We start from the raw sequence: 19,526 nt of genomic DNA, 5'->3' as shown, positions 1-19,526 counted from the left end.
CGCACACAATCCTCTACCTCTCTTAGAATGCTGTGTAGTTGCTTTCCAGCTCCTTATAGCAAAACAACAGACTGGAATCAAGCTTTCCTTGCTTCTGTGCTTGTATGCTCCTATCTACAACCAGACAATGTCTCTTCCTCCAGCAGCTTCAACTGAAAGAAAATGGCCATGATAGCTGAGCTGAATATCACTGTTCAGAGCATCCCTACCCAACTGGATTCAACAAGCGACACTGGCAAATGATGAATCCAAACAAGAAAAACAGCCAAGATATTCAACACAACAAAAATGTAAGGACTTTTGGACAAATATTGCAGTAGATTTATCAGCTCTGTTGACATGTGAGGACATTGGTGCAGTTAGTTTTCAGCCAGCTACACAATTAAAGAGCTTAGTCTTTTTCTTGTAAATGACTTACTTCATTTTTGCACACAAACTCATTTCAGTTAGGTACTAGGACCTTGTTTAAAACTGCCTGGTGCTTGTGGCTGAGGTCTTGTGCTGTTTGCACATGCTTCACTGCACTTCTGGCACAAAATAAAGCACTTATATACTTCTGATGATTCCTGTGTTGCTTCCAAAAGCTAACCATTAAATTCTGATTAAATATCACTGGCCAAGAATGTAAGAGATGATTTAAGTAGTTAAAATGCATGGCAACTGCAAGATACTACTTCAACCTGTCATATCTGTGACACAGTAAATACAATATTCAACAAAGACTGAGAAAAACTCACTTGGACTTCAAGTGCACTTTCCTGCGATAACAGGAGACCAAATGACAAAAGTTTATTTGCTGAGATCTACTGGCAGTCTGTTAGGTAACACATGTATCCACTCAGTGATGTTCACAAGGAGATGTTCACAAGGAAAAGCTACCATTTATAATCACAGTACTCATATGCTACCTGCAGTTCTGTAATTTACCACACAGCTATTCCAACAGATCTAAATCACAGTTACATTCAAGTATGATCAACCCTTCCTCATCTTCAAATCAGGCTCCTGCTCCATCTAGTCCACTGAGACTGTTCTTCAGCGACTCTTTCCTAGGTAAGTTTCAGACCAGTACTGAATCCTTATCCTTCTTGACATGCCAGCCACATAAAAATGCACTAGCTCTCCTCAAACTTTCCTTAAACTCCCTTTTCCAAAGACTTACATGCCTCAACTAAGCAACACAATTTATATAAACTCAGAGAAACTGTTTTTGGCTTCTTGGTGTTTGCTACTTCTGCTTTAGAACTGAAGAGGACCCTGACAGCTCATCCATTTTTCCTACCTATCATAGTCCTATAAAGGAAACTATTCTCTACAAACCTTGCTTTCCTCAAGTCCCTACATCATCATGGCTACAACACTACTACTCTAAGCACCTTGACAGCAGACTGTGCTGGAATGCTGACACCACATGAAAAGCGTCCTGATGTAGTTGCACATTGGTATCAATTGTCTCTTGTCTTTGATGATCTTTTTTTCTGAATTTATATAGCCCCCAGCACAACAGGTTCCTGATTTATGCCTGGAACTGAGCAACAAAGACAATAAATAACAGAAACAACTGACTTACATGTACCTTTATTTTGAGCATAATGGCAATCTCCGTAGAATACTTTGCTTTTAAAACTACTCTTCCAAAGAGACCTTACACATAAATACTATACTCCCCGCTTCTGGGTAGATCAGGTACAAGCCTTGCTCAAACTTGATTAAAATCATCCTTGTGTGAATAAAACATACAGACCATATAAAGTATAACACCATCACTTTGGAAGATTTTCCAAAATAATTCCCCAAACATTGTTTCAGGTTTTTTTTAAACCGCAAAGTCTTAGAAGTATTAGTGGAGAAGTGAAGCGTTAATAGGTTACTATATAAATATCACCTTGCTCCCTCAGTAATGCAGAGTTTGAATCAAAGACAAAGAAGTGGAAATGTTAACAATGGTTACAGGGTCTGCATTACACTCACAGACATTATAGTTTAGGTAAGTAACTTTTCAGACCTTTGTGTTTAAACTGATGAGAGGAGTTTTTCCTCATTCACATTAAAGATGTTACTGCACAGAACTGACATATTCCTTCCTATCCCTTCTGATTTTAAATTAAATTACAAGTTTTGATTGATAGGAGCAACATGCCAGCAAATGGAAAATTATTACCAAGCGATAAATCCTTGTATTATCTACTTCATAGATTTCAAGACTATGTTGAGGTAATTTTACAGTTATACAGTGTAAACTGTCTATCAGAATTTTAACTACACTTTGTAAGAGCTCGCAAAAGCATTCTCAAACATGTTTATCTCTTTGAATACTCATAATCTTCTGACCTTAATAGCAGAAAAACATTGCTATATTTATTACTGCAATTCTCATTTATCAGAAAAACCAGTACCTCAGTCACTTTGACATTAGAAACATAAAATGAGAATCATATTTTAAAAAATACTGGTTCTATGATACAGTGACAGTATGAAGAATACTGATGTCTAGCTTGCAGATAAATCAGATTGTCAACGAGTTAACTCAACAAAATAAAGTACAATAGCTAATATACTTACTATGTTTATCCTAAGGCTATTAAACACAATAAAACCAGCTTCAGTTACTAGGTTAGCTGCATTTTTCAGGACTGATCACAATGATATACTTTTGCTAAATTGGTAAAGAAAATATGTATTTCTGCCTATTAGCTATCTTGTAAAATTGCTGTGTAAGAGTACTAAATATTGGTGCCTTCAACTCAGTGGTGTGTATTTGTACAACGAGCTTAGGAACATTAACCATGTGAGGGTGACTAATTCAAAGATGAACAACAGAGCCGTTGTGTGCCCAGCACAGCTGGCACTGCCTGTATTATTTTAATCAAACTCTGAAGACAATCAGTTTGGGAAGGAACCTGAGAAAGTTCTTGTGCACAGGTATCACTTCCCTAGAATATGAGCCTCAGGGTTAACCTAAGCTCAACATAAAAGTTACCATTTTCATATAGTAGCTGAGGTGAAAAATATTGCTTAAACAGAACAAGTTCACATTATGTCTTCTACAGCTGACCAAGTCTCAAGAAGTGCAGTAACAGACACATGAAGGAAAGGAGACAAAAAGACCAAGAACACAAGGCAACAGAACAATGGTAGTTTTCCAGAAATAGGTGAATGTCCCAGAGGAAGGTAGAGTGGGACAAGGCAGTAGGGTAACTAGTGCACATGCCCTAACCTTCACCTCCTTCCAGAACAAGGGAAGTCCCCAGCAAAAAAGGGAACATGTTTAGACAGTTTTGAGTAGTCAGAATAATAATAGGAATGGCTAGCTTATCTTTTAATTTTTAAGATGACAAATTTTGGGACGATGCTGTTTTGTACTCTTAAATTTACCTCTGAGCTTCTCTGCAGCCTTGATGGTAAGTAACAGATCACAGCTGCTGAAGAGATTAAGATTGAAGAGAACTGGTCACACTGCAAACATTTATACCAGCTTACACAGGTTGAGTGTGAAAATGAAGTTTAATTTAGGGATGGCACACAGATGAGCATTCACCTTGCCTTTCCTCAATAAGACACCCACCCACTTCCACCTGTGAGGAAGCAAAGAGAATTTCAGCATTCAGGGTGTCATGCTGGGTTTGCATTATTTCCATGATGTCCTTGTGAATGAGGATTACATTCAATTTTTTTCACTGATTTACAGATTATTTTTTGGCTGTTGGTCAACTATGATATTATACATGTCTACACCAAATGAAAATATTTTACTTGATATTTGCAGCCTATCTTACAGGTTTGTTTTCTGCAAGCATGTACAGGTAACCTGTACCTCTCTTTGCACAGCACAGCGCTCTCAGAATGTAGTATTCAAGCCCTAAGTGATTTTCTGAATCAGGACAGTGACCGTGTTCTTTATTTGCTAGTTTGTTCTATCTTCATTATTATTCTAGCAGCAGGAATTAATCTGTGCAGAGGAATATGGATCTGTGGGAACAACAAACAGACTGTCTGTGGTAGCTCTAAGGCTTCCATAATGGACACCCCCACTTACTCTAACCCAATGGATGTGCAAACATAAAAAGCATTTTTACCCTGCACAGTATCAGTGAAACTTCTGTCAGCAAAATACATTTTACTTATGTTTTTATAACTTATAAATACATTTTTGGCAAAGACAAATACAAGTTATAGTTAGGAAACACCCTCATACTCTAAGATGGCCAAGCTACAAACAGGTTTAGGCTCTAAGTGTACCTCATCTCAGAGAAGCACTGCATCACCATTAGATGAAGACTATGAGCTGCATTTCTGTAGGCACACATATTTAAACGTGGCTATGGTGGCTACAGAGAGATGGCATTATCTGTTGATCTTCTGAAGTCCTGCTGTCTTTTGCTTTTCCAAAACTTTCTGAGACCTCTTCAAGGCTTGCAAGATACAATGCTAAGCAATATGGGATACCAGCAGTTACACTGAAGCAAGCTAAAATATGGATTAACAGCAAGACACCACTGCCATTAGATTACTTTATTTTACTTTGATCTGATATCTTATCTAACTGTCCCTACAGTAACATTTGCTACCCTATATGCTGGCTATCTGTACAGCTCCTTTAATGCCATTATTCTTAGAGCAGCATAGAAAATATGCAAGACTAGCATTATGCAAAGTAGACTTTTACTTCCTAATCCTCAGGTTTGAGAATCTCTTTGACCCAACTCCATAACTGCCACGGGGAATATCTCAAGGGCCAAGAGAGAGAGAGGCAAGCCTCCCAAAATACAGCCCAGCCTTTAGCTTTCCTTTGGTTTGCAGTCCCCACCACCTCTTCCTTCCAAGACCATGCATGTTATGCTGAAGTTCTTCTAACTTGGATGGAATGATGAAGACACCATCTACTTTCTGATGACAAAAACATTTTTTTTAAAGTTCATTCAGCTTATTGACCACGTGCACAGAAAGCAGGCATACCTGTATCTTGAACAGCCACTTTTCCAAGTGCAAATATAATGTATGGCTGTATGTCATCCCATCCAGAAATAATTTAGGAATAAATTAACGTATTTTCTCTATATGTAGCTACAAGAGCTTGGCAGAAAGGCACACCGAAACTAAGCTCCTCTGGAAACATCACTGAAGACAAAATGTTTAAGATGTTCTTCTTCCCTTGATCCGTGCCAAAAGCAAACAATATTTCTTGCACTTACTGCTCCCTTGGCTGAAGTCACCTCGAATTTTGAGGCTTCCTGCTATGGAGTCAGTGGCTGATATCACCTTCCATAACAGACACTAATATTCATGACGCTGAAGGAATATTCTTCCTCCAGCTCTAGCAAGGTCAGGGTATGGTGATGTTTTAAAGCATGAAAATTTGTATCCCAAATATAGTTTGAGATACACAAGTGTGAAAGTTGTTATTAATCATATAAATGTCTAATTTTTTTACATCTTTTTACATAGTGGGTGTTGTAGCCCAATTCCGTGATCTGTAGGCAACTGCATCCATTTGTTAGTTTCAACTCTCCTGGCTTTTGTGTCTCTTCACCAAGGTATACTATAAGATTAAAATAGGAGCAACTAAAGCTTTCTCATACATTGCTCATTATTTCACATCCCCCTCTATGTGTTCACTTTTATCTGTAAACTAAGAGAGCTCTTCCTATTTCAAAATATTCCCAAATGAAAATATTTCAATTCTTTTATTGCTCTTTTCTAGACCCTTTGAACTTCTGTCATACCTGCTTTTGCTCACTTCATGTCAGAAACAGAAATTATGACAGATTAAAATATTCCCATAATTCATGAAACAACATGCCTTTACTAGACCTACCTGCTTTAATTTTTCATGCTTTTGCCCAGAAGTGCACACTGAGCAAGCCACAGCGACTCTAAATTTCCTTCCTGACTAGCTGTGGTTAATTGGAAAATGAAAACTGTGTCAAATAATTTTTCATTACTTCTTAAGGCGGACTAGCCATATTTCTTCTACGCAGTTTTTATACTGTTTCAGGTTATATAATAGTCTATCTTTACTAGATAACAAATAACTAGTTTTGCAAATGGTGCATCTGTGCTCTCCAAACATCCTTTCTAAGTAATTAACTTAAGTCCTACGCAAATCCTTTCGACATCCATAAGATAACATTAATACTTATTCTGAAAGGAGAGCATTTGGAAGCTCTTTCCCTCTTTGTACCTTTTAACCAGATTACTTGCCATTTGAAAATGCTGTATAGGCATATCTCAAAAATTGCAAAATATAGTTGATTCTGCAGTAGAAAGCAACTAAAAACATAGGTATTTGCATGTAGGGATTCTCATATCTGGTAGTATCTAATGTTCCAGTTATTAGCATCTATTTACACTCTTTTGAAGACCTTCTGTCCCCTTTCCAGGCATCTATAAAGCTTCAAATCCTCAGAATCTTTCACCCAAGACATTGTGTTGGCATATGAAAAGCCATGAACCATATTCCTAGCCAATATTGCTAGGAAACTAGAAGCATACCACTCATTTCTTGATATTTACCTCTATTGCAAACACACGTAAAACAGGTTTTGAATATAAGTAAGAATTTCTTCAGCCATTTAGCTAGTCTTCAGTCAATAGGGAATTTTCTAGTCTGCCAGGTAAATAAACATAACAGCACTCACATGTGAATAAAAAAACAAAATATAGAAAATGACACATTCCTAACACCCTAGAAGTAATGTTACTTGAAACTATGATTGCGCATGAAAGTGCATCTTCTGCCCACTACAGAAACAAAGGTCAAAAAAATCACATTTACTTTAATTGTTAATTGGTCTGTAATTATCCGAAGATTATTTTTTTCCCATTCAGGAAAACAAAAGGCAAGGAACACATCTTCTTGAAGAGTTTACAGCTGTTATACATGACAAATCTACAAGTAGATGAAAAACAGACAGCATTTTTACAAATTACTTCTAAAATATTCCTAACTTTATGTCTACTGTAAATTGCGGCAGGTGAGATATAACAGAGGAGATCCCAAGTGTGGAATTTGCCGCTTAACCACCTTATTTAGTCCAAGAAATTCCAAAGGATTAGTCAGATCATTTAAGCAAAGAGTGTAATTTTCTCTATTGAGAGAAGTTAGGATTTAAACTTTAGGTATCTAGTTAGTTCCTTGTACTAGACTTTATGAATAATTGTATCTTACTCACACTAGGTTGTAAAACTCAGTTAACTGGAAACAACCTTCAAGAAGATAGGATGAATGATCATGAAATCTCACCTGTATTTTGTGCAGGTAGAGTTTTGATGTGAAGGATCTGGTGGATTAAGTGTGATTCTTGGCGAGACCTGAGCTGATAGCAAAAATCCCGAAGCTAGGATAATGAGTGCTACAGCAGTACCTAAAAATACAGATAAAGAACAATGTGATACTTTTCTCCAGAGTACATGAAATAATTCTCTATTGAACTGAACTATGCTTGGGAAGGCAAGGCATACAGCATTCGCTAAGGAGTTGTGATGAGAGCCTGAGAAAAATACCCTTTGCTACATCCACATCTTGATTTAGGTTAGATGTTAAAATCAAGTGCATCAGGTTTAATGTCCAGATATTAAATTAATAGGTTGAGACTTTTTTTTAATGTGTGGAATTGAAGACTGCATGAATGAACGGATATATTCTTTTTGGTGTTGAAAATAATGCTGTAAAGGTAAAAATTAATAGTGACTTTGAGATCACCATACTTCTTCCCACTCCCACACCCTGATTTGCAGGCTTTCCTGTAAAACAGGTAATAGCATCAGCTTTTTCATTGACTCTACTTCTCTTTGTGAAACGAGAGAAATTTGACTTTTCATAAAAACACCACCAGAAAGCCCAAAAGCAATTTCTGATCTCGTTTCAAAGAGCACACATAATATCTGCTAGTGAAAAGTTCCCTTCCACCTATTTGCTCCTGTCCCCCCCAACAAATTTCTTGTGCACAAGCTGGGCAAAATGATGAGAGGGAAGATGGCAAAAAAAGTTCATACTTTGTGCAACAGGCCATTACTAGAACATAATTCATAATTTTCCTACCCTATTTGTCACACACACACAATATACTGTATCATTTTAATGAAAATCGATATACTTCACTATTCATGACACTACTGCAACTATCCCAAACTCAGACTTACAAAACCTTTACATCCTGCTACTCAACAAGGCATCGAGTTCTATGTTGTATAAAATACCCCATATACCTATTTGTATACTCACTATTTATGTGGCATGTTTTATTTGAGAGGTCACATATAACATGTATAGCCCGATCTAAAAATACAAAACTAGTAATAATGTTATTTGCGAGTTAGTTACTAATGGTCTAATAACGTTATCCTTAACATACAAAACCAGACTCACAAACCACTGAAGCACATCCCAGTTGGAAGGCAGCATACATCTACAAGTGTGCAGTGATATAGCTTAAAGGTTGAGGGCAAACGAAGGACACTGTATTCAATTCCAAATACTCCGCATCACCCCTTTGCTCTGTATGTTAGAAGCACATAAGTAATTTTCTCAGAAATGCATCTGTGCAAACCTTTAGAAAGGTCACTACTTTAAAAACCTTAACATGTCACTCTGGTAAGCTCTAAGAAATTACACATCGGGGCGGGGGGGGGGTTGTATTTTTTTTTTGGTGGGCAGAGGGCAGAAGGGATGTTTTGGCAGTTTCGGGGGTGGGTTTGACGGTATTTTTGAAGAGAAAAGCAAGAGTTTCCTAGCAGGCAAACCCACCAAGTACATGAAAAACTTTTTCTGAGATATAAATAATACCTTAAATACCAAGATCTGTGTAATAAAATTATTCATGAATGTGTCTGTGCAGCAGCCATGGCTAATAGGCATGAATATGCATGAACTGCAGATGATTGGACCACACGTTTACCTGAACCAAGGCAACTAAGACCTTAAACTCAATCACAAACTGTATGTGGAGAAAGCACCTAGCCACCATAAAATGTGATTTCAGTTTATTTCGTACTTGGCTTTGTTCTGCTATGGCTAGTAGGTACCCTAATAATCCCAGTTTTCTGGACAGGCTGGATATTGTACTAGATTTACTGTACTTTCAAAATGGCATAAACCAGACAGCAAATATCTTTAGACAGGGCCTATAATCTTATTTATATTCATTCTAAATATGCTTTGTCTGTCTTTTAAGTTAACCAAATACACTAACACTCACTTCCAGTACTTCTGCAAATGTCTTATTTCTTTGGAAAAGTACTGAATATGTAAACTTGGCAAATGAAGTTTATTATATATTTTCATTCTGTGGGAAGTTTGTCTATGATGAACAAAAACATACAATTACCATACATCATTAGCCAAGATGAAGACACATCCTGAAGATATTTTAGATGCTCTCTGTTACAAAAAGAGATACAAATTGTCCAATGCCCAAGTACCACCACGCTTTCAAACTGACAGTTTCTGAAGGGGAAAACACAAATAAAATGGATACTGCCCTTGTCAAAATTCCTGCATATTTCCCAATTAACAGCTTTGAACAAAGAAATTAACTGAAGAAAAAGAGCAAAAGAAAGATAAAGAAATGATGCTAAGATATAAAATGAATGGGAAACTAGGAGGAATCAGTAACTGTAGTAAAGAGAACTAAAAAGGTGGGGAGGTTTGGAGGTTTTTTTGGCAGCAGCAGTTTCCTGTAATTTTCCTAATGCTTCTGCATCTATCTGAAAGGCTCAATTTTTTAAAAGTTGCTAAGATTTTGAAAATTATAAAGATACATTAAATTAAATGTAAAATAGCTCCTTCCCAAATGTTTTCAGAAAGCAGGAAAAGCTGCATGAGTTTACAAAATTAAATTACAGTATGTTGGCTTTTAATCAAAATATTAATGTTACTTTCTCTCTACTGATTATTCTTGTAGGTTATCATCTAACAAACATCAAATCAATTAATCTTTACCAAAAAACCCCCCACATCCTTGCAGCAGCAGGCAAAGGTAGTAGTTTTGTCTTCATTTTATGTAATGAGAGACTGGGGCATACCTGGCTTCTCCGAAGACCAGAGAAGCAGCCAGTAATAACTCAGTGTCCTTAGAAACACAAACCAAAGTAGAGCAGTAAAATATAAATTTACCCCATGAGAAAACTCATCATGGAAAACAAATCCATCAGCAGATTCAGTAATTATAATTTTATTAAACAGCCCTCTCGCTAAGGAAAACACGTCACATCCACCACTACCTAAATCAGTGTGTCAAACATTGCATAAAAAAATTCTAAATAGTACAGAGATGACATATGATTTCATTACTATCATTATTTGCATTTTCCTTAAGGAGGTACCATATGATAAACAACACAGCAAGCAATGCAGCATGGGCCAAGTGACACTGCAGACTGACAGCCAGCAACCGACCACAGGAGAAAGACCATTTTTACCAAACAATTACCTTGTGTCCGAACATCATATACAAATAACCCTTAACTGTGTTATGCTCCTTTGTTAATTCTGTGTCTCATTTCTATATCCTCCTCTGTTCTATGACTAATATGCTTTATAAGAGACATTTATATCTACATTTCAAATGTATGACCTTTGAATATGTTAACTGGAGCCAAAAAGCAAAGAGTTCTGTGATTGTATGAAAAGTCCACGTGGGAATCACACCTACACAGCTGGGTCCAGATAAGCAATAAACAACTGAGGGACTGGCCAGACATATGAGGTTATTGGGGCCAAATAAATAAATACTCCATTCCAATAGAGTATAAAGGAAAGGCAGCACCCAAGAAACAGAAGTACCAGTGCAGTGCCAGGAGAGATCCACTTTGCAGAAAGAGAAGAAAACAGACAACGGGGAAAAAAGGGTATTGAGCATAGGGAGTGATACAGAACTAGGTCTTTCCCCTCTGAAAGACTTGGCACTGGCTGGAGGCATAGAAGAACTTATAGGGGAGATGTATTTTAACTGATCTGGAGGTAGACTCTGATAAAAGTAAAGATTTGACATTTTTCTTCAACGTGAGGAATGTGCTTTTCCGATCTCCTTTGTCATGACCACATTTCTGAACTTGGATCATGAAAAACACTTCAGGTTTCATGACTCCAAATCAAAATGGTAACACACCAAATACACATTTATTATAACTAGGAATACCAAATTGCCTCCAAACTGCATGTTTTAATTTGTAGATTTGGGTAACTGTGTATCAAACCAGACATGGCACTGTGCCGTCACTATTCTGCCTATATAAATGCATTCAAATACTGCGAGTGTAGATTAACTTCCATCCCTTGGGAACTGCAGATGGCCAGCGACTTAGCAGGTGGTCCCCCACTCTGCTGTGTTACATTAACTAGAAGTTTGGATCCCTGACAGCGATGACAGAACAAAATACAGAGACATTAAACCTTCCCAGCTAAACACTTGTGAACATTTTTTCAAGAGGAGGAGGAACTGTTTCTCTTTTCCAAACCTTGTTCTTGGAACAGTCTGAAGCTTTCAGATGTTCAGCCAGAGGCAGGTATCGGTCACAGATCACTTCAGAATAAGCACGTAATGTGGGAGCAAGCAGGGACTTACTGGGTAAATGGCAAGACACAGCTGAGCATAGGCAAGACTGCTCGTTCTGCCTCTTCCTGCTTCCAAGAGGTGGCTACGTGATGAGTTACAGTGTTTGAAAATTTGGACAAAAGGTACAAATCCAGAATTCTGTCTTTTAGTATCTTATACAGGAGATGAATTAAAATCACATTAGTGTAGGTAAGGTATTTACTGTATTGTATTTGAGATAACTATGCAAAGAACTGCGTTACTTTTTAAAAAGTGCCCCAAAGGCTATACGATACACTTTCTCCAGCGGTTCTTGGTAAGATATTCTGAATTCCAATTAATGAGCCAGAAATTACATATCACATATACACACATGAGATTTAAAAACTAACCAGCTGTGGAGTTCCAAGCATTTGATTCCTTATACTGAAAAGAAAAGCATAAAGAAAACCTAAATAAAAACGTTGCCAAACATGACTTGAAGGAGAAACTTCACCTGAAAAAAATAACATGCTAAACTTCTCTTTTTTAAATTAGCATTTAGCTGTGGTACTATACTACTAGTCTTGAAAAGCTGTATGATTTCACAGAGAAGATGGGGTGAACAGTGCTATTTTAAAGAGGACTACTTTGAAAATATTAGCACTTGAAATTTTATTTTCATTTTATTAATAATTATGAGGAAAATACAATACGCTAATTAAACACTCACCTGTTAAGCTGCCAAGTGTAAGTTTCCGGCGACCCATTCTTTCAACGAGCCAGACTCCCACAAGAGTAAAAATGAAGTTTATAAATGCTGTCAGTGCAGCCAGCCAGATTGCAAGCCTGTCATCTTCAACTCCTGACATCTGCAAAATGGTAGCACTGTAGTACCTGCAAGCAGAGGGAGAGACAAATATGAACACCGCTGATTTCAATTTGGCTCATGTTATAGTTTCTGATTTTAAATCAAAATAGATCATACCAAATATCAAGTGTGACCTCCTGCATAATGCAGCTGCAGACTGACACCCAATTACCCTGGCAAATCAGGCATAAACAAGGCATAACTTGCGCTTGACTAAAGTTTTGACTGGAGGACATCAAGAGACAAATTGCCATTCTCTTGGCTGTTTATATTTTCAATGGTCAATCATATTGTGCTAGAAATGGGGTTTGCATTTCTAATTTAAATGAATCCTGCTTTCAAATCCAGCTGTTGGTTTATGCTCTATCTCTTCTCTGCCAAAACATGCGGGATTTTAGTGCTCGGTGTACTGCCTAGGGAAAGATAGCTCAAAAATCAAATACATTTTCACTCCCATTAAAGGTCATACAGAACTAATCTATGGCATCCAACATATTGCAAGTGACACTCACAACCTCCTGGTTTTAGGTTTTGCAGTTTTATTTCACTGCCACTGAAGTACCCAAAACCTTCTCTATTGCATTCCTTTTGTCTTAACTAGAATACGGTTGCTGTGAACTGCCTTAGCACCATGTCGTAGGGATGTGAATCTGCACCCAACAGGAACATCTGACAAAATTTTCTACTTCTCTCTAAAAGGAATCAACCGTTCCACACGAACAGTTAACTCATAAATAAATCAACTAAGCAAAATGAAAAGGTAAGAAAAAGGAAGCCTTCTACCATTTTTCACAGAGATCAAATGAACACAGATATTGTGCCTATGTTCTCAGGGAGAGCTAAACAGACCTTCAAGAAAACACGAGTAGTCTTGTTTGTGCTGCAGAAGCACTTTTCATCTTGTTCTATTAATTTGTGCTGACTGAAATACTGAATATTCAAGCCCTCAAATACCTAGCAGCCTACAGGCTATCACATAGTGATAACCAAAAAAAATGTCAAAGCTCACTTTTTTTTTGTGGTCAAATGTCCCCTTGTTGTCTTAATGCCCAGATGTGTTATCCTCAGAAATTTTAGTGGTCCACATTTTTCTATTCTAAGACACTTTCTATTTCAAATCAATAATCCATGATGGACAATATGCTCAACTGACTACTTGCAAAAGTGCTTGAGCCATTTAAGACACTACCAGCCATAAATGATTGCACCTATGGCTGGATGTTATGGCTACGCCCATTGAATAAAACAAGGTATTTGGTATTTAGATCGTCCCAGCTCCCTTCCTCAGCTCCTCTTCCCCACCGGTACAGCCATTTGAGGCCACGCCTACACAACCAACTCTGGAGGTCCTCTCCTGCTGCACCACGAGTGAAACTGTTGGTACTGAGGACCTGGTATCTACATATGCATGGGTTTTGAGCCTGGCTCCGTGGTCTGCCAGCCCATTAGCAACTGCAAAGCCTCATCCAGGCTCATTTTGTCTGAAAGAGCTGCACACTGTGAGATCCTGGCAAGAGTACGAATCTTGGAGAGACCAAGATTCATGAAGGATAGACATCATCTGAATTAAGACGCTAATGGTAATGCATCCTCACTTCTTGAGGCTCTCTAAATTAAATTGCTAACTGCCTGTCAAAACGTATATTGTACAGCGCTGTTCTAGTCACCAAAATCATCCAGTCTCTGATCTCCCAACACACTTCTCTTTTTCTTCTTAAGGGTAGGAAAATAACAATAAATGTCAAGTCTTGGCCCACTGACACCTACTCTGAAACTCCTATTTACTTCCACCAGACAAGGCTTCAGGAGCCACAAACTCCACACGTCTAAATCTTCTCAAAATCCAATGCTACAGGGAAGTCAGAAATTGCCGGTTGTCAGCAGCAATGTATAGCATACTGATTCTATATGGTTAAAAAAAGCAAAGAATAAAGAATCACATAAAAGCACATCTGCCTGATATATACAAACAGACATCTTCTGCCCCTGACAGTCCTTTTGGTTGCTTATTACACTCACTGGTGATATATTCTCAACTAGAAGCTTACAGTTTATCCATAACTAAACAACATATTTCATTTCTATGGAAAACAAACAGGGAAATGTAGATTCTACAAATCCAAATGCCAAGCTACCAAAGCCTGGGTGCTGGGCAATGATGTTCATGTTTATTATGGCATAGCAATCTAATTTAAAAAATTTAAAAGAACACTTGCATAGATTATAACTACTAAATTTATTTGCTTATGTTTACCTATTTTAGTATGCCCATTTTTTATACCAACCTGTGCAGCCCTAACTGCCTATTAATGTAACAAGATGACAGGTCTTTTTAATTTCTTCCTGACAAGGAAAAAAACTATATGGCAGAAAAAGGTCAAGCTGTGATATTATACAACCACAGTGAATACTGCAGCTCCTGCAGGGAATGCAATTTCAGTGACAAAGTTGTGCAGTCCTAGCTTATTTTCTGAAATGTAAAGAAAATTACAAAAGCACACGTGTATCCTTGAAATTTTTAAGCAAGTACTGTATCTTAGAAAGCAAATAAATACAGACAATTACAAAGCCACACAAATTAACTGAGTCAGATACATACAGAAAGATTTTAATATTGATAATTTTTGAGGATGTCAAAATTATAAAGTTTTTCTATCAAGAGTTGCTGTACATTAAAAAAAACCCTTGAAACACTTCCACATTCAAGAACCCTCAGACTAATCCTTAACTATATACTGAAAATGAAGTATTGGAAGAAATTAAGCAGCCCCAAACACTTTACTCCCTCTTCTTTAAAGAGTCAGTATTTTTTTAAAGCAATGACATTCAATGTTTAAAGAAAAGGAGAATTTTCCTCCTTGAAGCAGATGTTACAGACAATTCCAGATGCATCAGGGTTCCCATGTTAGCTTGTTCAGCCACAGAGATGCAGCCCACCATGCCAGGCTTTGTAGCTCTTGATCCAAAAGCAATGCAACCCATCTGTTATATCAAGTCTACTCCAACAAAGTTTCTGTCTAAGGATGTCAGCCTTTTTGGACGGTGTCGTGGTTTAACCCCAGCCAGCAACTAAGCACCACGCAGCCGCTCACTCACTCCCCCCCCACCCAGTGGGATGGGGGAGAAAATCGGGAAAAGAAGTAAAACCTGTGGGTTGAGATAAGGACGGTTTAATAGAACAGAAGAAACTAATAATGATAACACTAATAAAATGACAACAGCAATAATAAAAGGATTGGAATGTACAAATGATGCGCAGTGCAATTGCTCACCACGCACCGATCGACACCCAGTTAGTCCCCGAGCCGCGATCCCCTGCCCCCACTCCCCCCAGTTTATATACTGGCCATGACGTGACATGGTATGGAATACCCCTTTGGCCAGTTTGGGTCAGCTGCCCTGGCTGTGTCCCCTCCCAACTTCTTGTGCCCCTCCAGCTTTCTCGCTGGCTGGGCACGAGAAGCTGAAAAATCCTTGACTTTAGACTAAACACTACTTAGTAACAACTGAAAACATCAGCGTTATCAACATTATTCTCATACTGAACGCAAAACATAGCATTGTACCAGCTACTAGGAAGACAATTAACTCTATCCCAGCTTAAACCAGGACAGACAGAATTTGTAATTCTTGTAAAATTAATTAATAAATCTAAGTAACTCAGAAGTACCTTTCAACATCTTGAAAACATTTAAATTTTTGCTTTTAAGAAAACAAAAATACTCTGGCACAGCTTTGCAAGGGTTTGTTAACATTTTCTAGCACAATACTTTGGAAATCACTGTCCAACTACTCAAACTACTCAGTCCAAGAAAATCAGTCCCTAGAGATAATGAAACCCTCTATCTTTTTTTCTCAACTCAACTGAAATAATGCAATGTGAAATGGCAAGTAGTGCAATAGCCAAGAAGCAAATGATTAACTATTGAAGAAAATCCAAAGTGGTGGCAATTTCAACAGATTTACATACTCTTTTTCTGCAACTGTGCACGAACAAAGATCCTCTCCTTCTGCTCTATCAGTTTATTATACGTTACAATTATTGGACTAGACAAAAGTATTCATCACAAAACATGCTCCACATTCACAAAACCGTGTTTCATTTACACCTTCAACCTGTTTCTCTGCTCCTTTAGGAATTACTAAAGCTTATTCCCATCAAGTTTGATGATTTCCAGCATGGGAACTGCATTAGATGTGTCCAGGCTGGGCCAGGTGTGCAGCATCACCCAGCCAAGGTACGGAGGGCACTGCAGCTTCCCTGGCCTCATGCAGCGGTGCTGTCACACCGAGGGAAGCCTGGTCACAACCTCCTCCTGCGTATAGCCCCAACTAGATTGACTCATGCTGCAAAGTGTAGTTATTTTAAAAACAGGAATATGTTACAGCCTATATACACATGGAATATAGAGTCTTGTCCCCCAGCTGACTCTTAAGCGGTGAAAGGTTCAGGTGAGAAGCAGCAAGTCCACATTTTCAGGTAGGGACACTTGCAGGCTGGATATGGTGCCATCTATCAAACCAGGCAGCTGCACTAGTATGAGACTATGCCAACGGCAATGGAGAAGCTGGACCATTTAGACAGACATCATCTTGTAAAAAAGTCTGAGGGACTAACGCTAATTCAAATTTCACATTGTTTCGAACAGAAGTGCCCCACTCAACTTACAAGTCCTCTAATTTGTTTCATGTTTCCCTCCTTTTGCAAAGTATCCCACATCCCTGTAAATACACTTATAACCGTTCTCCAAGATAGCTTGCTGTTCTGACACACACTTTGAATATATACATTATAACAACGAGGAAAACGGGTTAAGCCATCCTTCACATTTCACCTTTGGGTGATAAAAGATCACAGCGGTTCTACATCTTGCTAACTTGAACAGCAACAGCCCAACAAATGGCATTGCCATGGTGTGGAATACAGAACCTCCACAGCGATAAAACACTTGGCAGTGGCTGGCTTAGCTTGCTATGTCCCACTCGCTGCAGGAAGAGGGGATGGAGAAAGACCCCATGCTCCTACATACAGGTCCTGAATCATTCTACCTACTCAAAGGCCTGATGTGAATTTGCACATGATATACTTTTGCTGAGAACTGAAAATGAATTTGTATAATAGTACAATTGTTATTAACTGTTTTTAATCCTGCAAATGTACACACCTTCCTCTTTAGTTTTTTGTTTGCAGCTTGAACACAACAAACTTATCGTGTCCAGCATTTCTGAAGGTTCAGAGGTGCTGAAGAAACAAGAAGCATAAGCCAGGAAACTCCCAGTGGTATTACCACTGCCAGAAAGAGGCCAGGCACACTGAGTAACTGCAGTTTACTGAAGATGGACTATGTAAGCTTGAGAGCACCTTCTAGAGCAAAGCAGGCTTGTAGACAGAGCAAGCTTGCATGTGCCTGTCCCACCCATTTACACCTATGTTATGAAAGGGATTTAATCAAGAAAGTTTAAGCTGACACTTTCATCACTAAGGGCCTGTAGAATTACCATGGCTTCACCAATATGTTAAACTGTGGCAACTCATCTGTGTAGATGAACTCACAGAAACAGCAGGAGAAAGCAAGAGCAGCATATGGGAAATTAGATGCTAAAGTACTAGAAACGAAAACAAGATAGGAAGAAGTGGATATATTGGAAGGAGCCAAAGACAGCAGATGCTCCAGGTGTGGAGGCTCTCCAACAGGAGGGATGCTATGGCCCTGCTAAGCACCACATAAAGCCTGGGGAAGGGAAACAGGCACATTGGCAAGGTGGTGTAGAAGCAGCAAAGTAAAAATACCCCTTGGTTAGACTTGTTTGAAATAAGGACTGCAGAGCAATATAGCAGCATATATTTGATGATATAATTGGAGTGCTGGATAATGTCGTTCAACTTCCCAGCTTCATGTTCTGCACACCACAGTGGTAAGGGAGATGCAGCAGTTTCCACTCACAGAGGTTGCATTCAGAGCAACCATGGACATCAGTTTGGAGACCTGGGCAGTTACTGAAACTCTGCTGCTTCCCTGTCTACATCTCAAATCATGTCTGCCTAATCTCTTACCTTGCTTTTTAAATACCCTGCTTGAGCAAGTAGATTGGACCAGATGACCTCCAGAGGTCCCTTCCAACCTCAACCAGTCTGCGATTCTGTGAAACACAAATTTGATTGCCTCCCTTCTGAACTCCTATAATATAAATGAGTAATATTAATATCAACAGTAGCACTGATATTATGAAATATCTGAGCTCAGATCTACTTTTCAATGGGAATTGCCTTTGCCAGACAAAACTTTGTTGATGCTGAATCTCCATTTAGCTATGGATAATAAAAATGGAAAGTCACAGCAAGGATAAGAACTAACCTTATTTTTAACATTAGATGTATAATAAAGTTGATCACAAAAGCTGCAAAAATCCATTTCATCACTATGATTCAGCATCGGTCCCAGGACTATCACATTAGTCAGTTTACAGCCTTTAGATTCCTTAAAAAAATTAAAACATTAAAACATCAACTGTTAAGTTGAAAAAGGGAGTATCGAACAACCTCAATCACCCTCTGAAAGCCCATATAGTGACAGACAGGGTAAAACTGTCCAGCCAAACGAGTCCTGTCAAGTATTGTATGATCCCCTCACAATCTCTGCTCTCCTCTGATCCAACTTGACTGTAAACTTTTTAGTCATCTTTTCACTTACTTAACTTTTGAAAATTACACAGACAGCCTCTTGCTTGAAATTGCATGACTTGATTGCTTTCCCCTTTAGCATGTATACCACCTTCCTTCAATTTGTATTTTGAAAACGTACCTCATGACCTATACTTGTGCCCTACTGCAGACTGGCAGCAAGCAAACCAACACGATTAGGTTGTCTCAAGATTCTGCTCTGCACAAGACCGTTTCAGTGCCAGTCCCTCCTGCAGGACACTCTGCTGCTCTCTAAAATAGTAACAGTTACTATGTTTCAAAAATATTACTAAACCTGGTTCCATCTTCTGCATTTAAAAACCACAGAGAATGTGAACAATGATATTTACACAAAAAAAATTGTCTATTTAAATATATATGACTCCACGCGCAATTATATACATATATACACACACAAACTTTGTGGCTAATATCATTCTGTTAAATGCAATGCATCTTG

The 19,526-nt window shown here is 38.3% G+C and overlaps 1 protein-coding gene across 2 annotated transcripts in view; it reads right to left on the bottom strand.

The window, feature by feature from the left end:
• SLC2A13 (solute carrier family 2 member 13) overlaps positions 1-19,526 on the bottom strand; it is a 166,399-nt gene that overhangs the window by 37,388 nt on the left and 109,485 nt on the right. For both annotated transcript variants that reach the window (XM_030014611.2, XM_030014610.2), the window contains exons 5-6: positions 12,247-12,410; positions 7,244-7,364 (exon numbers count right to left, since the gene is read on the bottom strand). In XM_030014611.2, coding sequence (XP_029870471.1) covers positions 7,244-7,364; positions 12,247-12,410 — 285 coding nt within the window. The remainder of the gene's footprint in view (positions 1-7,243; positions 7,365-12,246; positions 12,411-19,526) is intronic.

This window comes from Aquila chrysaetos, chromosome 5, assembly GCF_900496995.4.
Source record: "Aquila chrysaetos chrysaetos chromosome 5, bAquChr1.4, whole genome shotgun sequence".
Lineage (NCBI taxonomy): Eukaryota > Metazoa > Chordata > Aves > Accipitriformes > Accipitridae > Aquila > Aquila chrysaetos.
The sequence above is the reverse complement of the archived record's forward strand: the minus strand, read 5'-3'. Positions and strand labels throughout refer to the sequence as shown.